The 22,440-nt window shown below is 50.5% G+C and overlaps 1 protein-coding gene across 3 annotated transcripts in view; it reads right to left on the bottom strand.

Annotated features, from left to right (window-relative positions):
- LOC140362610 (neural cell adhesion molecule 2-like) overlaps nt 1–22,440 on the bottom strand; it is a 535,654-nt gene that overhangs the window by 104,366 nt on the left and 408,848 nt on the right. For all 3 annotated transcript variants that reach the window (XM_072448723.1, XM_072448705.1, XM_072448713.1), the window contains exon 8: nt 12,270–12,415. In XM_072448723.1, coding sequence (XP_072304824.1) covers nt 12,270–12,415 — 146 coding nt within the window. The remainder of the gene's footprint in view (nt 1–12,269; nt 12,416–22,440) is intronic.

Below are 22,440 nucleotides of genomic sequence, written 5' to 3'. Positions count from 1 at the left end.
ACATGTGTGAGAAGGACCAGACGTGTGTGAGGAGGACCAGACATGTGAGGAGGACCAGACGTGTGTGAGAAGGACCAGACGTGTGTGAGGAGGACCAGACATGTGAGGAGGACCAGACGTGTGTGAGAAGGACCAGACGTGTGTGAGAAGGACCAGACGTGTGAGGAGGACCAGACGTGTGTGAGAAGGACCAGACGTGTGTGAGAAGGACCAGACATGTGTGAGGAGGACCAGACGTGTGTGAGGAGGACCAGACATGTGTGAGAAGGACCAGACGTGTGTGAGGAGGACCAGACATGTGTGAGAAGGACCAGACATGTGTGAGGAGGACCAGACGTGTGTGAGGAGGACCAGACGTGTGTGAGGAGGACCAGACGTGTGTGAGGAGGACCAGACATGTGTGAGAAGGACCAGACGTGTGTGAGGAGGACCAGACGTGTGTGAGGAGGACCAGACATGTGTGAGGAGGACCAGACGTGTGTGAGGAGGACCAGACGTGTGTGAGGAGGACCAGACGTGTGTGAGGAGGACCAGACATGTGAGGAGGACCAGACATGTGAGGAGGACCAGACGTGTGTGAGGAGGACCAGACGTGTGTGAGGAGGACCAGACATGTGTGAGGAGGACCAGACGTGTGTGAGGAGGACCAGACGTGTGTGAGGAGGACCAGATGTTTGTGAGGAGGACCAGACGTGTGTGAGGAGGACCAGACATGTGTGAGGAGGACCAGACGTGTGTGAGGAGGACCAGACGTGTGTGAGGAGGACCAGACGTGTGTGAGGAGGACCAGACATGTGAGGAGGACCAGACGTGTGTGAGGAGGACCAGACGTGTGTGAGGAGGACCAGACATGTGTGAGGAGGACCAGACATGTGTGAGGAGGACCAGACATGTGAGGAGGACCAGACGTGTGTGAGAAGGACCAGACGTGTGTGAGGAGGACCAGACGTGTGTGAGGAGGACCAGACATGTGTGAGGAGGACCAGACGTGTGTGAGAAGGACCAGACGTGTGTGAGGAGGACCAGACATGTGTGAGGAGGACCAGACATGTGAGGAGGACCAGACGTGTGTGAGGAGGACCAGACGTGTGTGAGGAGGACCAGACATGTGTGAGGAGGACCAGACATGTGAGGAGGACCAGACGTGTGTGAGGAGGACCAGACGTGTGTGAGGAGGACCAGACATGTGTGAGGAGGACCAGACGTGTGTGAGGAGGACCAGACATGTGAGGAGGACCAGACGTGTGTGAGAAGGACCAGACGTGTGTGAGGAGGACCAGACATGTGAGGAGGACCAGACGTGTGTGAGAAGGACCAGACGTGTGTGAGGAGGACCAGACATGTGAGGAGGACCAGACGTGTGTGAGGAGGACCAGACGTGTGTGAGGAGGACCAGACGTGTGTGAGGAGGACCAGACATGTGTGAGGAGGACCAGACGTGTGTGAGGAGGACCAGACGTGTGTGAGGAGGACGGACCTGGAATGTGTGGGTAAAAGCTTCAGGAATTCATGGAGTGAAAATGAAAATGAATAGAAAAGCTCAGAATCCTTGACTGCGGCTTTGGTCTCACATTGTTGGAGACACTTTCAGGTTAACGCACTGAACCTGATTTTCACTGCCTTAAACAGTAACAACAGTTCATTCTAAACTGTTTGCAGGATCCAAACGTTTTCCTCACTTTTGAAACACGATCCTCGCATCCTAACGTTTCCATGTCATGAGTTTATAAGTGCTTTTCACAACTTTCAGAGCCAGAGTGGAGTCACACCACGGCTAACAACAACTGGCAGGCTAACAGGCTAACAAGCTAACAGGCTAACAAGCTAACAGTGCATGCTCCTGATTCACGGCTGATAAAAGTGCTTCATATTATATATAATTAGATGCAGAGGGGCTGAATGTTGGGGGGGCTGAATGTTGGGGGGGCTGAATGTCGGGGGGGCTGAATGTCGGGGGGGCTGAATGTTGGAGGGGCTGAATGTTGGGGGGGCTGAATGTTGGGGGGGCTGAATGTCGGGGGGGCTGAATGTCGGGGGGGCTGAATGTTGGAGGGGCTGAATGTTGGGGGGGCTGAATGTTGGGGGGGCTGAATGTCGGGGGGGCTGAATGTTGGAGGGGCTGAATGTTGGGGGGGCTGAATGTTGGGGGGGCTGACTGTTGGAGGGGCTGAATGTTGGGGGGGCTGAATGTTGGAGGGGCTGAATGTTGGGGGGGCTGAATGTTAGGGGGGCTGAATGTTGGGGGGGCTGAATGTTAGGGGGGCTGAATGTCGGGGGGGCTGAATGTTGGGGGGGCTGAATGTTGGAGGGGCTGAATGTTGGGGGGGCTGAATGTTAGGGGGGCTGAATGTTGGGGGGGCTGACTGTTGGAGGGGCTGAATGTCGGGGGGGCTGAATGTCGGGGGGGCTGAATGTTGGAGGGGGCTGAATGTTGGGGGGGCTGAATGTTGGAGGGGGCTGAATGTTGGGGGGGGCTGAATGTTGGGGGGGCTGAATGTTGGGGGGGCTGAATGTTGGAGGGGGCTGAATGTTGGGGGGGCTGAATGTTGGAGGGGGCTGAATGTTGGGGGGGCTGAATGTTGGGGGGGCTGAATGTTAGGGGGGCTGAATGTTAGGGGGGCTGAATGTTGGGGGGGTGAATGTTAGGGGGGCTGAATGTTAGGGGGGCTGAATGTTGGGGGGGCTGAATGTTGGAGGGGGCTGAATGTTGGGGGGGCTGAATGTTAGGGGGGCTGAATGTTGGGGGGGCTGAATGTTAGGGGGGCTGATTGTTAGGGGGGCTGAATGTTGGGGGGGCTGAATGTTGGAGGGGGCTGAATGTTAGGGGGGCTGAATGTTGGGGGGGCTGAATGTTAGGGGGGCTGAATGTTAGGGGGGCTGAATGTTGGGGGGGCTGAATGTTGGAGGGGGCTGAATGTTGGGGGGGCTGAATGTTGGGGGGGCTGAATGTTGGGGGGGGGCTGAATGTCGGGGGGGCTGAATGTTGGAGCAACTGTGGCACCAGGATCACCATGTTTTCTTGGACTGTCCCGTTATATAGGGCTGAATTGAACAGTTTTCACACCTAAACAAACCCACTCCAGTTTAGAATGATGTATTTGGGCCTGAATCACATAAACGATTTCCTTGGAGCGCAATTTTAGCGGCAGGAAAAAAGGCCATCACTAAAAAAACACTGATTACACCAAAACTGACATTCATAAAATGGAAAAATCACTTATGGACTCAACTTGAAAATGGACAGATTTGACATTGGAACAAATGGGACTTTGATTTCTTGTGCCTTAAATGTCTTTTCTTGGGATGCCTCACTTCCTTAAACCTTTATTTCCAATTCTAGCATTTGTTTCCCTCTGGTCTTGTCTCGTTTGTTTTTGCAGTTCTCTGTTTTTGAAAAATGACAAATAAATCCTAATAGTAAAAGAAGGTGCTGAATGCTTTATGCCCTAAGAAGTCGATGGTGACTTCCTTTACCTTCAGTACTGCACGGCAGCTTTAATGCAAGGCACATCCAGACAGGAAGTTCTCCATCACTTCTGCTCTGGAACAACCACCAGTCGCACTCAAAAGTACCTGGATCTTGTCATATTTAAATTATATCTCCGTTGCGGCGCTCGCTACCCACAAAGCCACTGTACAGTGAGCAGAAGTGGCTATGCAGATTGGAAGCACAAATTGAGCGATGAGGACCCCGCCTTCAAACCCAAATGACTGGCTCCATCCATCATCCCGGCGGTGGCGCCGTGCTCTGTTTGTCTTTGCTTATGTTTTCTGTGCCTTTTTATTTTTTACCGCGTCGCTACACCATCACCGTAATTGCATTTGCTGTGAAAATAGAGGCACTCTACTCTCATTTTCAGCCCTGATTTATCAAGGCCTGCGACGCCAGCCAATGCTCACATTTGTCTCCTCCACTGACCTTTACTCCACTCACGGCCGCCATCTTTGAGGTTTTTATGCAAATAAGTCAGGATCGTGCTAGATTTGGGAAGTAGAAAACGTGATTATTTATAACATTATTATTAAAGTGAAGAGTGAAAACAAAGACTTTTAATATATTTTGTTAAATGATAAAATATAGAGGAATGCGATAAGAAAGTTAAAGGTGCACTTTGTCTTCCACCTGCTGCATGGAAGCCACTGGCATCAAACATATGTGTTTGTAAAAGAAAAGAGATTCAATAAAGGCAAATTAAGTTTAATGTCATACTTTGGAACATTAAAGGAAACGAAAGCAGGTGGCAGACCTTCCACCAGAAAAGTTACGTAAAGCACCTTCAACTAAAACAGAAATATAAATAAAGCATTTGCTGACATTTGAAGGCAAATCATATAGAGCCTTTCAAAGGTTGTAAACCAAAAAAAAACCCTGAAAATTCCATGATGGTGCAACTACAAGCCCAGAGCCCCCCACACTGCAGATGACAAACACTGGCCAAGGAACTTAACACTTTCCACTCCAGGTTCAAGACCAGTGACTTCCTGACGGACAGAGGCAGGTGCAGCTGGAGAAGAACGTCTCAAGACTCTTTTGACGCTCATGCTAAAGGGAGAACACCCGAGCGGAGGTGAAGGTCGTGTCTGTTTGTGTCACGGCCACATACGCTCCTCAGTCATTCGTCAAACCGCACAGGAAATGCACATGTTTTGCCATTGAGCGGCTCTCGCCGATATGAGCGCGCAGCGATATGAGCGCCAATAAATGCGTCTAATTACAACGTATGGCAGATGGCAATTATTACGTCAGCTTTCATTTTATGAGGACGTACAAAAGTCATTATCCACTAATGTGCCGGCGTTCTTTTATTAGTCACAGACATGGAGGCAAACAGCATTCCAGGAGCGCTCAATGTGGGAGAATGCATCTTAGGGGGCACGTGTGTGGGAGAATGCATCTTAGGGGGCTCAAGTGTGCGGGAGAATGCATTTTAGGGGGCACGTGTGTGGGAGAATGCATCTTAGGGGGCTCAAGTGTGCGGGAGAATGCATCTTAGGGGGCACGTGTGTGGGAGAATGCATCTTAGGGGGCTCAAGTGTGCGGGAGAATGCATCTTAGGGGGCTCAAGTGTGTGGGAGAATGCATCTTAGGGGGCTCAAGTGTGCGGGAGAATGCATTTTAGGGGGCACGTGTGTGGGAGAATGCATCTTAGGGGGCTCAAGTGTGCGGGAGAATGCATCTTAGGGGGCACGTGTGTGGGAGAATGCATCTTAGGGGGCTCAAGTGTGCGGGAGAATGCATCTTAGGGGGCTCAAGTGTGTGGGAGAATGCATCTTAGGGGGCTCAAGTGTGCGGGAGAATGCATCTTAGGGGGCTCAATTGTGTGGGAAAATGCATCTTAGGGGGCTCAAGTGTGTGGGAGAATGCATCTTAGGGGGCTCAAGTGTGTGGGAGAATGCATCTTAGGGGGCTCAAGTGTGCGGGAGAATGCATCTTAGGGGGCTCAAGTGTGTGGGAGAATGCATCTTAGGGGGCTCAAGTGTGTGGGAGAATGCATCTTAGGGGGCTCAAGTGTGTGGGAGAATGCATCTTAGGGGGCACGTGTGTGGGAGAATGCATCTTAGGGGGCATGTGTGTGGGAGAATGCATCTTAGGGGGCTCAAGTGTGCGGGAGAATGCATCTTAGGGGGCATGTGTGCGGGAGAATGCATCTTAGGGGGCACGTGTGTGGGAGAATGCATCTTAGGGGGCTCAAGTGTGTGGGAGAATGCATCTTAGGGGGCACGTGTGCGGGAGAATGCATCTTAGGGGGCACGTGTGCGGGAGAATGCATCTTAGGGGGCACGTTTGTGGGAGAATGCATTTTAGGTGGCTCAAGTGTGCGGGAGAATGCATCTTAAGGGGCACGTGTGTGGGAGAATGCATCTTAGGGGGCATGTGTGAGGGAGAATGCATTTTAGGGGGCACGTGTGTGGGAGAATGCATCTTAGGGGGCCCACGTGTGCGGGAGAATGCATCTTAGGGGGCTCAAATGTGGGAGAATGCATCTTAGGGGGCACGTGTGTGGGAGAATGCATCTTAGGGGGCTCAAGTGTGGGAGAATGCATCTTAGGGGGCTCAAGTGTGTGGGAGAATGCAACTTAGGGGGCACGTGTGCGGGAGAATGCATCTTAGGGGGCACGTGAGCGGGAGAATGCATCTTAGGGGGCTCAAGTGTGCGGGAGAATGCATCTTAGGGGGCACGTGTGCGGGAGAATGCATCTTAGGGGGCTCAAGTGTGTGGGAGAATGCATCTTAGGGGGCACGTGAGCGGGAGAATGCATCTTAGGGGGCTCAAGTGTGTGGGAGAATGCATCTTAGGGGGCACGTGTGTGGGAGAATGTATCTTAGGGGGCACGTGTGCGGGAGAATGCATCTTAGAGGGCACGTGTGCGGGAGAATGCATCTTTGGGGGCACGTGAGCGGGAGAATGTATCTTAGGGGGCTCAAGTGTGTGGGAGAATGCATCTTAGGGGGCACGTGTGCGGGAGAATGCATCTTAGGGGGCTCAAGTGTGTGGGAGAATGTATCTTTGGGGGCTCAAGTGTGAGGGAGAATGCATCTTAGGGGGCACGTGTGAGGGAGAATGCATCTTAGGGGGCACGTGTGCGGGAGAATGCATCTTAGGGGGCTCAAGTGTGTGGGAGAATGCATCTTAGGGGGCACGTGAGCGGGAGAATGCATCTTAGGGGGCTTAAGTGTGCGGGAGAATGCATCTTTGGGGGCTCAAGTGTGCGGGAGAATGCATCTTAGGGGGCTCAAGTGTGTGGGAGAATGCATCTTAGGGGGCACGTGTGCGGGAGAATGCATCTTAGGGGGCACGTGTGCGGGAGAATGCATCTTAGGGGGCACGTTTGTGGGAGAATGCATCTTAGGGGGCTCAAGTGTGCGGGAGAATGCATCTTAGGGGGCACGTGTGTGGGAGAATGCATTTTAGGTGGCTCAAGTGTGCGGGAGAATGCATCTTAGGGGGCACGTGTGTGGGAGAATGCATCTTAGGGGGCATGTGTGAGGGAGAATGCATTTTAGGGGGCACGTGTGTGGGAGAATGCATCTTAGGGGGCACGTGTGCAGGAGAATGCATCTTAGGGGGCTCAAATGTGGGAGAATGCATCTTAGGGGGCACGTGTGTGGGAGAATGCATCTTAGGGGGCTCAAGTGTGGGAGAATGCATCTTAGGGGGCTCAAGTGTGTGGGAGAATGCATCTTAGGGGGCTCAAGTGTGTGGGAGAATGCATCTTAGGGGGCACGTGAGCGGGAGAATGCATCTTAGGGGGCTCAAGTGTGTGGGAGAATGCATCTTTGGGGGCTCAAGTGTGAGGGAGAATGCATCTTAGGGGGCACGTGTGAGGGAGAATGCATCTTAGGGGGCACGTGTGCGGGAGAATGCATCTTAGGGGGCTCAAGTGTGTGGGAGAATGCATCTTAGGGGGCTCAAGTGTGCGGGAGAATGCATTTTAGGGGGCACGTGTGTGGGAGAATGCATCTTAGGGGGCTCAATGTGGGAGAATGCATCTTAGGGGGCACGTGTGTGGGAGAATGCATCTTAGGGGGCACGTGTGTGGGAGAATGCATCTTAGGGGGCTCAAGTGTGCGGGAGAATGCATCTTAGGGGGCTCAAGTGTGCGGGAGAATGCATCTTAGGGGGCTCAATTGTGTGGGAAAATGCATCTTAGGGGGCTCAAGTGTGTGGGAGAATGCATCTTAGGGGGCTCAAGTGTGCGGGAGAATGCATCTTAGGGGGCTCAAGTGTGTGGGAGAATGCATCTTAGGGGGCTCAAGTGTGTGGGAGAATGCATCTTAGGGGGCTCAAGTGTGTGGGAGAATGCATCTTAGGGGGCACGTGTGTGGGAGATTGCACCTTAGGGGGCATGTGTGCGGGAGAATGCATCTTAGGGGGCATGTGTGTGGGAGAATGCATCTTAGGGGGCTCAAGTGTGCGGGAGAATGCATCTTAGGGGGCATGTGTGCGGGAGAATGCATCTTAGGGGGCACGTGTGTGGGAGAATGCATCTTAGGGGGCTCAAGTGTGTGGGAGAATGCATCTTAGGGGGCACGTGTGCGGGAGAATGCATCTAAGGGGGCACGTTTGTGGGAGAATGCATTTTAGGTGGCTCAAGTGTGCGGGAGAATGCATCTTAAGGGGCACGTGTGTGGGAGAATGCATCTTAGGGGGCATGTGTGAGGGAGAATGCATTTTAGGGGGCACGTGTGTGGGAGAATGCATCTTAGGGGGCCCACGTGTGCGGGAGAATGCATCTTAGGGGGCTCAAATGTGGGAAAATGCATCTTAGGGGGCACGTGTGTGGGAGAATGCATCTTAGGGGGCTCAAGTGTGGGAGAATGCATCTTAGGGGGCTCAAGTGTGTGGGAGAATGCATCTTAGGGGGCACGTGTGCGGGAGAATGCATCTTAGGGGGCACGTGAGCGGGAGAATGCATCTTAGGGGGCTCAAGTGTGGGAGAATGCATCTTAGGGGGCTCAAGTGTGTGGGAGAATGCATCTTAGGGGGCACGTGTGCGGGAGAATGCATCTTAGGGGGCACGTGAGCGGGAGAATGCATCTTAGGGGGCTCAAGTGTGCGGGAGAATGCATCTTAGGGAGCACGTGTGCGGGAGAATGCATCTTAGGGGGCTCAAGTGTGTGGGAGAATGCATCTTAGGGGGCACGTGAGGGGGAGATTGCATCTTAGGGGGCTCAAGTGTGTGGGAGAATGCATCTTAGGGGGCACGTGTGTGGGAGAATGCATCTTAGGGGGCACGTGTGCAGGAGAATGCATCTTAGAGGGCACGTGTGCGGGAGAATGCATCTTTGGGGGCACGTGAGCGGGAGAATGTATCTTAGGGGGCTCAAGTGTGTGGGAGAATGCATCTTAGGGGGCACGTGTGCGGGATAATGCATCTTAGGGGGCTCAAGTGTGTGGGAGAATGCATCTTAGGGGGCACGTGAGCGGGAGAATGCATCTTAGGGGGCTCAAGTGTGTGGGAGAATGCATCTTTGGGGGCTCAAGTGTGAGGGAGAATGCATCTTAGGGGGCACGTGTGAGGGAGAATGCATCTTAGGGGGCACGTGTGCGGGAGAATGCATCTTAGGGGGCTCAAGTGTGTGGGAGAATGCATCTTAGGGGGCACGTGAGCGGGAGAATGCATCTTAGGGGGCTTAAGTGTGCGGGAGAATGCATCTTTGGGGGCTCAAGTGTGCGGGAGAATGCATCTTAGGGGGCTCAAGTGTGTGGGAGAATGCATCTTAGGGGGCACGTGTGTGGGAGAATGCATCTTAGGGGGCACGTGTGCGGGAGAATGCATCTTAGGGGGCACGTTTGTGGGAGAATGCATCTTAGGGGACTCAAGTGTGCGGGAGAATGCATCTTAGGGGGCACGTGTGTGGGAGAATGCATTTTAGGTGGCTCAAGTGTGCGGGAGAATGCATCTTAGGGGGCACGTGTGTGGGAGAATGCATCTTAGGGGGCATGTGTGAGGGAGAATGCATTTTAGGGGGCACGTGTGTGGGAGAATGCATCTTAGGGGGCACGTGTGCGGAAGAATGCATCTTAGGGGGCTCAAATGTGGGAGAATGCATCTTAGGGGGCTCAAGTGTGTGGGAGAATGCATCTTAGGGGGCTCAAGTGTGTGGGAGAATGCATCTTAGGGGGCACGTGTGTGGGAGAATGCATCTTAGGGGGCACGTGTGTGGGAGAATGCATCTTAGGGGGCTCAAGTGTGGGAGAATGCATCTTAGGGGGCTCAAGTGTGTGGGAGAATGCATCTTAGGGGGCTCAAGTGTGTGGGAGAATGCATCTTAGGGGGCACGTGAGCGGGAGAATGCATCTTAGGGGGCTCAAGTGTGTGGGAGAATGCATCTTTGGGGGCTCAAGTGTGCGGGAGAATGCATCTTAGGGGGCTCAAGTGTGTGGGAGAATGCATCTTAGGGGGCACGTGTGCGGGAGAATGCATCTTAGGGGGCTCAAGTGTGTGGGAGAATGCATCTTAGGGGGCTCAAGTGTGTGGGAGAATGCATCTTAGGGGGCACGTGAGCGGGAGAATGCATCTTAGGGGGCACGTGTGCGGGAGAATGCATCTTAGAGGGCACGTGTGCGGGAGAATGCATCTTTGGGGGCACGTGAGCGGGAGAATGTATCTTAGGGGGCTCAAGTGTGTGGGAGAATGCATCTTAGGGGGCACGTGTGCGGGAGAATGCATCTTAGGGGGCTCAAGTGTGTGGGAGAATGCATCTTAGGGGGCACGTGAGCGGGAGAATGCATCTTAGGGGGCTCAAGTGTGTGGGAGAATGCATCTTTGGGGGCTCAAGTGTGAGGGAGAATGCATCTTAGGGGGCACGTGTGAGGGAGAATGCATCTTAGGGGGCTCAAGTGTGTGGGAGAATGCATCTTAGGGGGCTCAAGTGTGCGGGAGAATGCATCTTTGGGGGCTCAAGTGTGCGGGAGAATGCATCTTAGGGGGCACGTGAGCGGGAGAATGCATCTTAGGGGGCTCAAGTGTGCGGGAGAATGCATCTTTGGGGGCTCAAGTGTGCGGGAGAATGCATCTTAGGGGGCTCAAGTGTGAGGGAGAATGCATCTTAGGGGGCACGTGTGCGGGAGAATGCATCTTAGGGGGCTCAAGTGTGTGGGAGAATGCATCTTAGGGGGCTCAAGTGTGTGGGAGAATGCATCTTAGGGGGCACGTGAGCGGGAGAATGCATCTTAGGGGGCTCAAGTGTGCGGGAGAATGCATCTTTGGGGGCTCAAGTGTGCGGGAGAATGCATCTTAGGGGGCTCAAGTGTGCGGGAGAATGCATCTTAGGGGGCACGTGTGCGGGAGAATGCATCTTTGGGGGCTCAAGTGTGCGGGAGAATGCATCTTAGGTCACGTTCAGCAGTTTAATGGAAAACGCCTCGTGTCACATTTCACTGACATTTGACAAAATGAACGAAGGATCGTTCTCACCACTTGAGCCGAGGAGGGCAGAACTCAGATAGTACTTCTCGGAGCCACAACATATTCTGAACCCTAATACAGTTACTCCAAATAAGTACTCGTATTTATGTATTTTTGGTACTTCCAAACCTGACCTTTAAAAACTATTATTAAAACTACTTTTAAATACTAGGACACGTCTCCTTTAACTCATTATGAACAGTTTAGAGCAGGATGTGAACCACATGAGCCGGTGTTTCCCAAGCTCGTCTGTCCCTCTGACCCTCTGTCCCTCTTTTCCTCTGTCCCTCTGACCCTCTGTCCCTCTGTCCCTCTGACACTCTGTCCCTCTGACACTCTGTCCCTCTGTCCCTCTGTCCCTCTGACACTCTGTCCCTCTGACACTCTGTCCCTCTGTCCCTCTGTCCCTCTGACACTCTGTCCCTCTGACACTCTGTCCCTCTGACACTCTGTCCCTCTGACCCTCTGTCCCTCTAACACTCTGACCCTCTGTCCCTCTGACACTGTCCCTCTCTCCCTCTGTCCCTCTGACACTCACCCTCTGTCCCTCTGACACTGACCCTCTGTCCCTCTGACCCTCTGTCCCTCTTTCCCTCTGTCCCTCTGACACTCTGTCCCTCTGACCCTCTGTCCCTCTGACACTGTCCCTCTCTCCCTCTGTCCCTCTGACACTGTCCCTCTGACCGTCTGTCCCTCTGACCCTCTCCCTCTCTCCCTCTGTCCCTCTGACACTGTCCCTCTGACCCTCTCTCCCTCTGTCCCTCTGTCCCTCTGACTGTCTGCCCCTCTGCCCCTCTGTCCCTCTGACCGTCTGTCCCTCTGTCCCTCTGCCCCTCTGTCCCTCTCTCCCTCTGTCCCTCTGACACTGTCCCTCTGACCCTCTCTCCCTCTGTCCCTCTGACTGTCTGCCCCTCTGTCCCTCTGTCCCTCTTTCCCTCTGTCCCTCTGACACTCTGTCCCTCTGACCCTCTGTCCCTCTGACACTGTCCCTCTCTCCCTCTGTCCCTCTGACACTGTCCCTCTGACCGTCTGTCCCTCTGACCCTCTCCCTCTCTCCCTCTGTCCCTCTGACACTGTCCCTCTGACCCTCTCTCCCTCTGTCCCTCTGTCCCTCTGACTGTCTGCCCCTCTGCCCCTCTGTCCCTCTGACCGTCTGTCCCTCTGTCCCTCTGCCCCTCTGTCCCTCTCTCCCTCTGTCCCTCTGACACTGTCCCTCTGACCCTCTCTCCCTCTGTCCCTCTGACTGTCTGCCCCTCTGTCCCTCTGTCCCTCTGTCCCTCTGTCCCTCTGACTGTCTGTCCCTCTGCCCCTCTGTCCCTCTGACCTCGCTTGTGCTGCAGTGGAAGTGTCCTTACCCTGAGCCCGTCCATGAAGGTCTGTCCGTCGCTGGCCCTCCTCCAGGACACCTCGGGCAGTGGCTCTCCCTCGGCCAGGCAGGAGATCATGGCGGCGCTGCCCTCCACCGCGGTCACGTTCTTCAGCTGGACGATGTGTGGCTGGACTGGAACACAGAGCCAGAGTCTGAGTGACTCAAACGTTTCCATCAAATCTGTTACAAAAGCTCCAAATGAATATGAAAGTGTGTAAAGACCAGAGCTGCTGCAGGGTCAGCACTGCTGGACATCAGGGTCAATACTTTTGTCCAGTTTTCAGCAGATTCAAATCTCCAGAAGTCACGATCCCACTGCTGAGCCCCCTGCACTGGGGCCTCACGGTGCAGGGGCCTCACAGTGCAGGGGCCTCACGGTGCAGGGGCCTCACAGTGCAGGGGCCTCACAGTGCAGGGGCCTCACAGTGCAGGGGCCTCACAGTGCAGGTCTTCATGTCCAAAGTTACACTACAGTTTTTACACTACGTCTTTTTCCCGTGAGCTTAAAATAACCAGAACAACGTTAATATGACCTCATGGTGCAGGGGCCTCACAGTGCAGGGGCCTCACGGTGCAGGGGCCTCACAGTGGAGGGGCCTCACGGTGCAGGGGCCTCACGGTGCAGGGGCCTCACGGTGCAGGGGCCTCACATACACATGTCTCACGGTGCAGGGGCCTCACATACACATGTCTCACGGTGCAGGGGCCTCACATACATATGTTTCACGGTGCAGGGGCCTCACATACACATGTCTCACGGTGCGGGGCCCCCTCCTGAAGAGTCTGCAGAGCACGAGGTTCATGGAAACAAATGCATTTACAGCATTATAGTTCTAGAAATATTAAAGTCTAAAGAATAAAGTCTGAAGTGTGAGAGGTACAGTCGGAGGCGGTAATGTTACACTATGATACAACCGCCATAAAACACCAAAGAAGAAGAAGGAAGTCTCAAGTCATGTGACTCCAGTCAAGTCTCCCACCTCTGGTGTAAATATATATCTTTATTAGTTCGTAGCACGACTTCCTCTTTAGGACCTGGATTAGCACCTTAGACTTTGAATACTTCATGTAAGATTTATTTTTCATTTTAAGCCTAACTTTTCCCCCAAATAAAAAAACAAAACCTGGTTTGTCTGTTATAACTCTAGATTGTCGAGATCAGCTCTTGGCGCTTGTTCGGTGGGATAAGTGTTGGGGGGGCGGGTGCAGATAAGACCCCCGGCCCGAGCTTGTCGGGACAGAGAGCAACGCATGTCACGCTTTTCTCTTTCCTCCCTCTTTGCCCGCCGCTCTTAAGCCCCTAACAGGAGGATTGCAAAGTAGTGTAGTGGAAAATCCAAAAAGCAGAAAAAGGAAGTGAATGGAAAATTGGGTCTAGTCAAAGCAGAGAGGGCGGGGTCACATGGCCCCCAGGCCCAGGATGTTGAGGCAGTGCAAGTCGTGTCATAGTAACGTAACCGCAGTGTGGCAATAGAGTTTAATGTTGCACTGTGCACAGTGTGATTGTGTAGCAGTGTGATTGTGTAGCAGTGTGATTGTGTAGCAGTGTGATTGTGTAGCAGGTGTGTAGCAGTGTGATTGTGTAGCAGGTGTGATTGTGTAGCAGTGTGTGTAGCAGTGTGATTGTGTAGCAGTGTGATTGTGTAGCAGTGTGATTGTGTAGCAGGTGTGTAACAGTGTGATTGTCTAGCAGGTGTGATTGTGTAGCAGTGTGATTGTGTAGCAGTGTGATTGTGTAGCAGGTGTGTAGCAGTGTGATTGTGTAGCAGGTGTGATTGTGTAGCAGTGTGATTGTGTAGCAGTGTGTGTAGCAGTGTGATTGTGTAGCAGTGTGATTTTGTAGCAGGTGTGTAGCAGTGTGATTGTGTAGCAGTGTGATTGTGTAGCAGGTGTGTAGCAGTGTGATTGTGTAGCAGGTGTGATTGTGTAGCAGGTGTGTAGCAGTGTGATTGTGTAGCAGTGTGATTGTGTAGCAGGTGTGTAGCAGTGTGATTGTGTAGCAGGTGTGATTGTGTAGCAGTGTGATTGTGTAGCAGTGTGATTGTGTAGCAGTGTGATTGTGTAGCAGGTGTGTAGCAGTGTGATTGTGTAGCAGGTGTGATTGTGTAGCAGTGTGATTGTGTAGCAGTGTGTGTAGCAGTGTGATTGTGTAGCAGTGTGATTGTGTAGCAGTGTGATTGTGTAGCAGGTGTGTAGCAGTGTGATTGTGTAGCAGGTGTGATTGTGTAGCAGTGTGATTGTGTAGCAGGTGTGATTGTGTAGCAGTGTGATTGTGTAGCAGGTGTGATTGTGTAGCAGGTGTGTGGCAGTGTGATTTTGTAGCAGGTGTGTAGCAGTGTGATTGTGTAGCAGGTGTGATTGTGTAGCAGGTGTGTGGCAGTGTGATTGTGTAGCAGGTGTGATTGTGTAGCAGTGTGATTGTGTAGCAGGTGTGATTGTGTAGCAGTGTGATTGTGTAGCAGGTGTGATTGTGTAGCAGGTGTGTGGCAGTGTGATTGTGTAGCAGGTGTGTAGCAGTGTGATTGTGTAGCAGGTGTGATTGTGTAGCAGGTGTGTGGCAGTGTGATTGTGTAGCAGGTGTGTAGCAGTGTGATTGTGTAGCAGGTGTGTAGCAGTGTGATTGTGTAGCAGGTGTTTAGCAGTGTGATTGTGTAGCTGGTGTGTAGCAGTGTGATTGTGTAGCAGGTGTGTGGCAGTGTGATTGTGTAGCAGGTGTGATTGTGTAGCAGGTGTGATTGTGTAGCAGGTGTGTGGCAGTGTGATTGTGTAGCAGTGTGATTGTGTAGCAGGTGTGATTGTGTAGCAGGTGTGATTGTGTAGCAGGTGTGATTGTGTAGCAGGTGTGATTGTGTAGCAGGTGTGTGGCAGTGTGATTGTGTAGCAGTGTGATTGTGTAGCAGGTGTGATTGTGTAGCAGGTGTGATTGTGTAGCAGGTGTGTGGCAGTGTGATTGTGTAGCAGTGTGATTGTGTAGCAGGTGTGATTGTGTAGCAGGTGTGATTGTGTAGCAGGTGTGATTGTGTAGCAGGTGTGATTGTGTAGCAGGTGTGATTGTGTAGCAGGTGTGATTGTGTAGCAGGTGTGATTGTGTAGCAGGTGTGATAACAGTGTAAAACACGTCTTTTGAAGATGCAAAACTCCAGTAGGTGGTGATGCACTTTTTCAGTCGGCTGTGGCTACAGAGCCGCGGCACGGCCATATAGCCTCATGGCTAACCCTAACCCTGACCATGACCCTAACCCTAGCCCTGACCCTAACCCTAACCTTAACCCTAACCTTAACCCTAACCCTGACCCTAACCTTAACCCTAACCATAACCCTGACCCTGACCATGACCCTAACCCTAGCCCTGACCCTAACCCTAACCTTAACCCTAACCTTAACCCTAACCCTGACCCTAACCCTAACCCTAACCTTAACCCTAACCCTGACCCTAACCTTAACCCTAACCTTAACCCTAACCCTGACCCTAACCCTAACCCTAACCTTAACCCTAACCCTGACCCTAACCCTAACCCTAACCTTAACCCTAACCCTGACCCTAACCCTAACCCTAACCTTAACCCTAACCCTGACCCTAACCTTAACCCTAACCATAACCCTGACCCTGACCCTGACCCTAACCCTGACCCTAACCCTAACCCTGACCCTGACCCTAACCCACCTTAACCCTAACCCTGACCCTAACCCTAACCCTAACCTTAACCCTAACCCTGACCCTAACCCTAACCCTAACCTTAACCCTAACCCTGACCCTAACCTTAACCCTAACCATAACCCTGACCCTAACCCACCTTAACCCTAACCCTGACCCTAACCCTGACCCTAACCCTAACCCTGACCCTGACCCTAACCCACCTTAACCCTAACCCTGACCCTAACCTTAACCTTAACCCTGACCATGACCTTAACCCGGTGCGGTCAAATAGCACAGCAGTTTCGGCTCTGTAGACACTCCCTTTTCATGCCAACCGCACTCAAAATAACACAACAAATATTAACCAAATCACCATGACAACCGTCCCTCAAACGTTGCCTCAGGGAACTTTCCCTTCACAGGATGTGGAGGAGGAGAAAAGAGCTTTTTCCACGACAGGTGAAACAAAGTCTAATCATAAGTCATAATTGTGAGAATCGTAGGCAGCAGCGATGAGTCATCGCTCTTCAGTCTGTGAAAGTCAAACGACGTGTCAAGTGTCCGGACTCATGCTGAGCCCAAAGACAGAGCTCTCCACTCTACGTCCTGCCCTCACCTATGGTCAAGAGCTTTAATGACCTAAAGGACAAGATCGTGGATACAAGCGGTCGAAACGAGAGAAAGGAGGAGGAGCTCAGTCACATGGGAGGAGCTGAAGATAAGCAGAAGCAGATGGATGGTAATTATGTGCGTTTAATATGTCACTAAATAATAATAACCTTTTTACACTGCAATGCAATTTGTGTAAAATTTGGCTTTATTCTTTATTATTGACTCATATCCGACTCGCTCGTTTAAGTCCGACTCGCTTGTTTAAGTCCGACTCGCTCGTTTAAGTCCGACTCGCTCGTTTAAGTCTAAGTCCGACTCGCTCGTTTAAGTCCGACTCGCTCGTTTAAGTCCGACTCGCTCGTTTAAGTCTGACTCGCTCGTTTAAGTCCGACTCGCTCGTTTAAGTCCGACTCGCTCGTTTAAGTCTAAGTCCGACTCGCTCGTTTAAGTCCGACTCGCTCGTTTAAGTCCGACTCGCTCGTTTAAGTCTGACTCGCTCGTTTAAGTCCGACTCGCTCGTTTAAGTCCGACTCACTCGTTTACTCGCTCGTTTAAGTCCGACTCACTCGTTTACTCGCTCGTTTAAGTCCGACTCACTCGTTTACTCGCTCGTTTAAGTCCGACTCACTCGTTTACTCGCTCGTTTAAGTCCGACTCGCTCGTTTAAGTCCGACTCACTCGTTTACTCGCTCGTTTAAGTCCGACTCACTCGTTTAAGTCCGACTTGCTCGTTTAAGTCCGACTCGCTCGTTTAAGTCCGACTCGCTCGTTTAAGTCCGACTCGCTCGTTTACTCGCTCGTTTAAGTCCGACTCACTCGTTTACTTGCTCGTTTAAGTCCGACTCGCTCGTTTAAGTCCGACTCGCTCGTTTAAGTCCGACTCGCTCGTTTACTCGCTCGTTTAAGTCCGACTCACTCGTTTACTCGCTCGTTTAAAACTTAAAAAATTGCTATAACTCAAAAATGCAATAAGATAGGTTCAAACTTTAAAAGACATGTTGTGCAGATGTACAAGCCCCTCTTGCACAGAAAATATGGCTTAGATATCTCTTGTAGTTTCTTCAGAACACACAAATTATCTGAAAATGCTTTTGAAGCAATAGACACAAAAACAGCTATAAATCCAAAACCTAATATGATAGACACAAACTTTAAACTATATATTGTGTAGATTTACAGGTCCTACTTGCCCAGCAAAAGGGGTTCGAATCGCTCTTGCACTTTTTTCGAAACTCACAAACAACTGTTCATGGGCTGAAAAGGCTTTTGGAGCAATAAAAACTTAAAAACTGTTATAACTCAAAAATGCAATAAGTCCGACTCACTCGTTTACTCGCTCGTTTAAGTCCGACTCACTCGTTTACTCGCTCGTTTAAGTCCGACTCACTCGTTTACTCGCTCGTTTAAGTCCGACTCGCTCGTTTAAGTCCGACTCACTCGTTTACTCGCTCGTTTAAGTCCGACTCACTCGTTTAAGTCCGACTTGCTCGTTTAAGTCCGACTCGCTCGTTTAAGTCCGACTCGCTCGTTTAAGTCCGACTCGCTCGTTTACTCGCTCGTTTAAGTCCGACTCACTCGTTTACTTGCTCGTTTAAGTCCGACTCGCTCGTTTAAGTCCGACTCGCTCGTTTAAGTCCGACTCGCTCGTTTACTCGCTCGTTTAAGTCCGACTCACTCGTTTACTCGCTCGTTTAAGTCCGACTCACTCGTTTACTCGCTCGTTTAAGTCCGACTCACTCGTTTAAGTCCGACTCGCTCGTTTAAGTCCGACTCGCTCGTTTAAGTCCGACTCGCTCGTTTAAGTCCGACTCGCTCGTTTAAGTCTAAGTCCGACTCGCTCGTTTAAGTCCGACTCGCTCGTTTAAGTCCGACTCGCTCGTTTAAGTCTGACTCGCTCGTTTAAGTCCGACTCGCTCGTTTAAGTCCGACTCGCTCGTTTAAGTCTAAGTCCGACTCGCTCGTTTAAGTCCGACTCGCTCGTTTAAGTCCGACTCGCTCGTTTAAGTCTGACTCGCTCGTTTAAGTCCGACTCGCTCGTTTAAGTCCGACTCACTCGTTTACTCGCTCGTTTAAGTCCGACTCACTCGTTTACTCGCTCGTTTAAGTCCGACTCACTCGTTTACTCGCTCGTTTAAGTCCGACTCACTCGTTTACTCGCTCGTTTAAGTCCGACTCGCTCGTTTAAGTCCGACTCACTCGTTTACTCGCTCGTTTAAGTCCGACTCACTCGTTTAAGTCCGACTTGCTCGTTTAAGTCCGACTCGCTCGTTTAAGTCCGACTCGCTCGTTTAAGTCCGACTCGCTCGTTTACTCGCTCGTTTAAGTCCGACTCACTCGTTTACTTGCTCGTTTAAGTCCGACTCGCTCGTTTAAGTCCGACTCGCTCGTTTAAGTCCGACTCGCTCGTTTACTCGCTCGTTTAAGTCCGACTCACTCGTTTACTCGCTCGTTTAAGTCCGACTCACTCGTTTACTCGCTCGTTTAAGTCCGACTCACTCGTTTAAGTCCGACTCGCTCGTTTAAGTCCGACTCGCTCGTTTAAGTCCGACTCGCTCGTTTACTCGCTTGTTTAAGTCCGACTTGCTCGTTTAAGTCCGACTCACTCGTTTACTCGCTCGTTTAAGTCCGACTCACTCGTTTACTCGCTCGTTTAAGTCCGACTCACTCGTTTAAGTCCGACTCGCTCGTTTAAGTCCGACTCGCTCGTTTAAGTCCGACTCGCTCGTTTACTCGCTTGTTTAAGTCCGACTTGCTCGTTTAAGTCCGACTCACTCGTTTACTCGCTCGTTTAAGTCAGACTTGCTCGTTTAAGTGTGGCGCTGCTAAAACCCCACGGGCACAGAATGGGACAAGAAGAAGTGATGCTAACACTAAGCTAGGTGGCGCTGTGGTGCACAGAGGCCTCTACCACTTCAATACTTTAGATAAGCAGTAAATACACTGTTATTACAACAAGTTCAGAACAAGAATAAGCTTTTATTCTAAAATACTATAACTGTTCCTCTGTTTATCTCTCTTTATCACACGTTTTACCTTTTATCACATTTGCCAAACCTTTATTACAATTGTTACACCTGGAGGGCTGCAACTAACCATTATTTTGATAATCTATTTATCCGTTGATTATTTATTTCACGGCTTATGAATGATATTTTTACTACATTTGACCATGACAGTGACAGATAATGAGCCTGTTCCTCGTGTTTCAGCTCTGACTCATCACACAAGCTTTTATGTATAATAAAGGAAACGATGATCTGATTACTAAATGACTCCATACACAGGTAGTACTTATAATAACAGCATAATATTTAGTTATTAACAGTATTATTAGACTCAAGTTGGTGCAATCCAAGTCCTTCTCCATCTGTGGCTCTTTTATCAGTATTTACACCTCGTACAAACACCGTAAAACCGTAGCTTTAATATACTGTATAAGTCACACCCGCCAAAAATAGGTGTGACTTATACGTGGTGAACAGGTGTACGTATGCTAACGCTAACACCTTCAGCTACATGACGTATGCTAACGCTAACACCTTCAGCTACATGACGTATGCTAACGCTAACACCTTCAGCTACATGACGTATGCTAACGCTAACACCTTCAGCTACATGACGTATGCTAACGCTAACACCTTCAGCTACATGACGTATGCTAACGCTAACACCTTCAGCTACATGACGTATGCTAACGCTAACACCTTCAGCTACATGACGTATGCTAACGCTAACACCTTCAGCTACATGACGTATGCTAACGCTAACACCTTCAGCTACATGAGGCACAGACAGAACTGTGTTAAGTGTCTGGTATGTTAACGTAACATATGAACAGTTATTCAGATAACTATAGCATAAAGAACATGCTAACATGCTAACAAGTTTACCAAAGCATCAGTTTTACCCCAAATCACTAAATCCACTGAATTCTTCTTCCTCGGTGTCACTTCTAATACGGTAAAGTGTCAGCGTCTTGTGATATGTATAGTCACGTATAGTGTATAGTCATAATCGCACCTATGTATTGTTTTAATCTTATTGTATTATTGTGAGTTTTATGGAGTGTTTTGTTTGAGTTCCTAAATAAACCCGGAGCCTGACTCTGGTTCTCTGGAGCCTCTGACAGGTTCAAGTGAGGAGGTTTTGACAGGACTATTTCTCCTGCGCACAAAGCGTCCGTACAAGGTCACGCCTGCCACTAACTCACTCGGCCTGACAGTAACATCTTTAGAAAAAGGGCTGAGTCACATCTCGTCACACTTCCCAGACTTAATCATTATGCAAATGCCAAAATGAGACCGAACACGCACGCAGCAGCCCCCCCCCCTGACAATGCCCTGTCTCCACCCACCTGTGCTGTCAGGAGCAATAAAACTAACGTACAACTGCATCCCTCAACGCCCTTAACTCCCTCATTTAAATGTGCATTTTTGACTGAACAAACGCTTCTCCAAAAGGATGTTGATGACTTGAGCATAAATTGCATACATTTTCATGAGCTATCCCAGTGATCTGTGAGGAAACAGCCCGCAGCTATGTACGGAAATACAAATTGAAAATTTTTAGTGGGGACGTCGGTAATTGAAAAATAAAGTGGAAAACATGAAAGCCTGGCTCCGAGCTGCTGGAGTGAATGTGGTTGTTATGGTTGTTATGGTGGACGCGAGGAGCGGCTGTGCTCATAAGCCTGGAGTTTATGATTTTAGAGAAATATGCAGACATAAGACATGATTACAACAAGAGCCAGCACTTTAAAGGCGCACTACGTAACTTTTCTGGTGCCACTTGTCTCCATGGTAATAGCTCTGACTGGAATGTCCCACAGTATGCATTAAACATAACTTTGTTGCATTTATTCTTTGACAGGTGTTGTCAATGTGTAGAGGGCATAAACGTCCCAAACACCTTTAAACAGAAGGTTCATCATTAAGACACAATGTTGTAGTTTGCGGTTTGAAGTGTGGAGCTAAACGCTAAACACACACCGGCATATACACCACGCATGTGCGGCCAGGGAAACGTGCTGCTATCCTGGGAGCGAGCCAGAACGGGCTAGAACGAGCCGGAACGGGCTAGAACGAGCCAGAACGAGACAGAACGAGGCTGCAGGTGCGCAGTAGGACGCAGGGAATGATTGACATGTGAGAGAACTACTCAGCTGTCCACGCCACGAGGAAATGAGACTCTGATTGGTCCCAAAAATCCTCTATTCAACCTGTGATGCACTTCCTCAAGACCTGCTAATGATGCAGTATTTCGTTACATGTCATTTTGCTGGTTTAAGTCAAATTTGTCTTAATTAGACACAAGATTGACTGAGAGTTAAAAGATGCCCTCCCTGGCCCGGGACAGGGTCCCTTCGTCTCTCACGTCTGCATTCAGGCAATGGCAGAATCGGCCATTTTCATAAGTAAAGAATGCACAGGTCAACAGATATTGGACTCAAAACCTATGAACGCTAAACCCTGCACAAAGATCAGCACCACGGACAGCTCTAAGGACCCAAAGAGGAGGAGGCCTGGATCCACATCTGAGCCTTCCCTCGGACACACAAGACCTGAGAGTGGCTGAAACTTGCATTAAAAGTGACTTTTCAACACCAGCGTTTCTTTGGTTAAAGCCAAATGTGTCACTTTGAGATTTTTGCTTATTAAACCACTCAAAATCATTCTGGTTCTTTTCAGAGTTATAATTCTCAGTCAATGAATGGAGGACTCCACTTTCAGAAAATGACAGCGTCAGACGGTGCCTTTTTAATACAAACATCCAATCCAACACGTGTCATATCAGCGTCACTGTGTGGGAAGGAAACGAGACAAATACGCTACAAACAATAACCTATGTAGATCATGATTGTATATTTTGTTCTTTAATCAAAGTAATAATAAGCCCCTCCTCTTCATTG

The sequence above is a fragment of the Eucyclogobius newberryi genome, unplaced genomic scaffold (genome assembly GCF_026437365.1).
Source record: "Eucyclogobius newberryi isolate DKJ021-1_F unplaced genomic scaffold, fEucNew1.0.hap1 SCAF_1, whole genome shotgun sequence".
Taxonomy (NCBI): Eukaryota; Metazoa; Chordata; class Actinopteri; order Gobiiformes; family Gobiidae; genus Eucyclogobius; species Eucyclogobius newberryi.
This window is presented reverse-complemented; position numbering and strand designations above follow the sequence as displayed.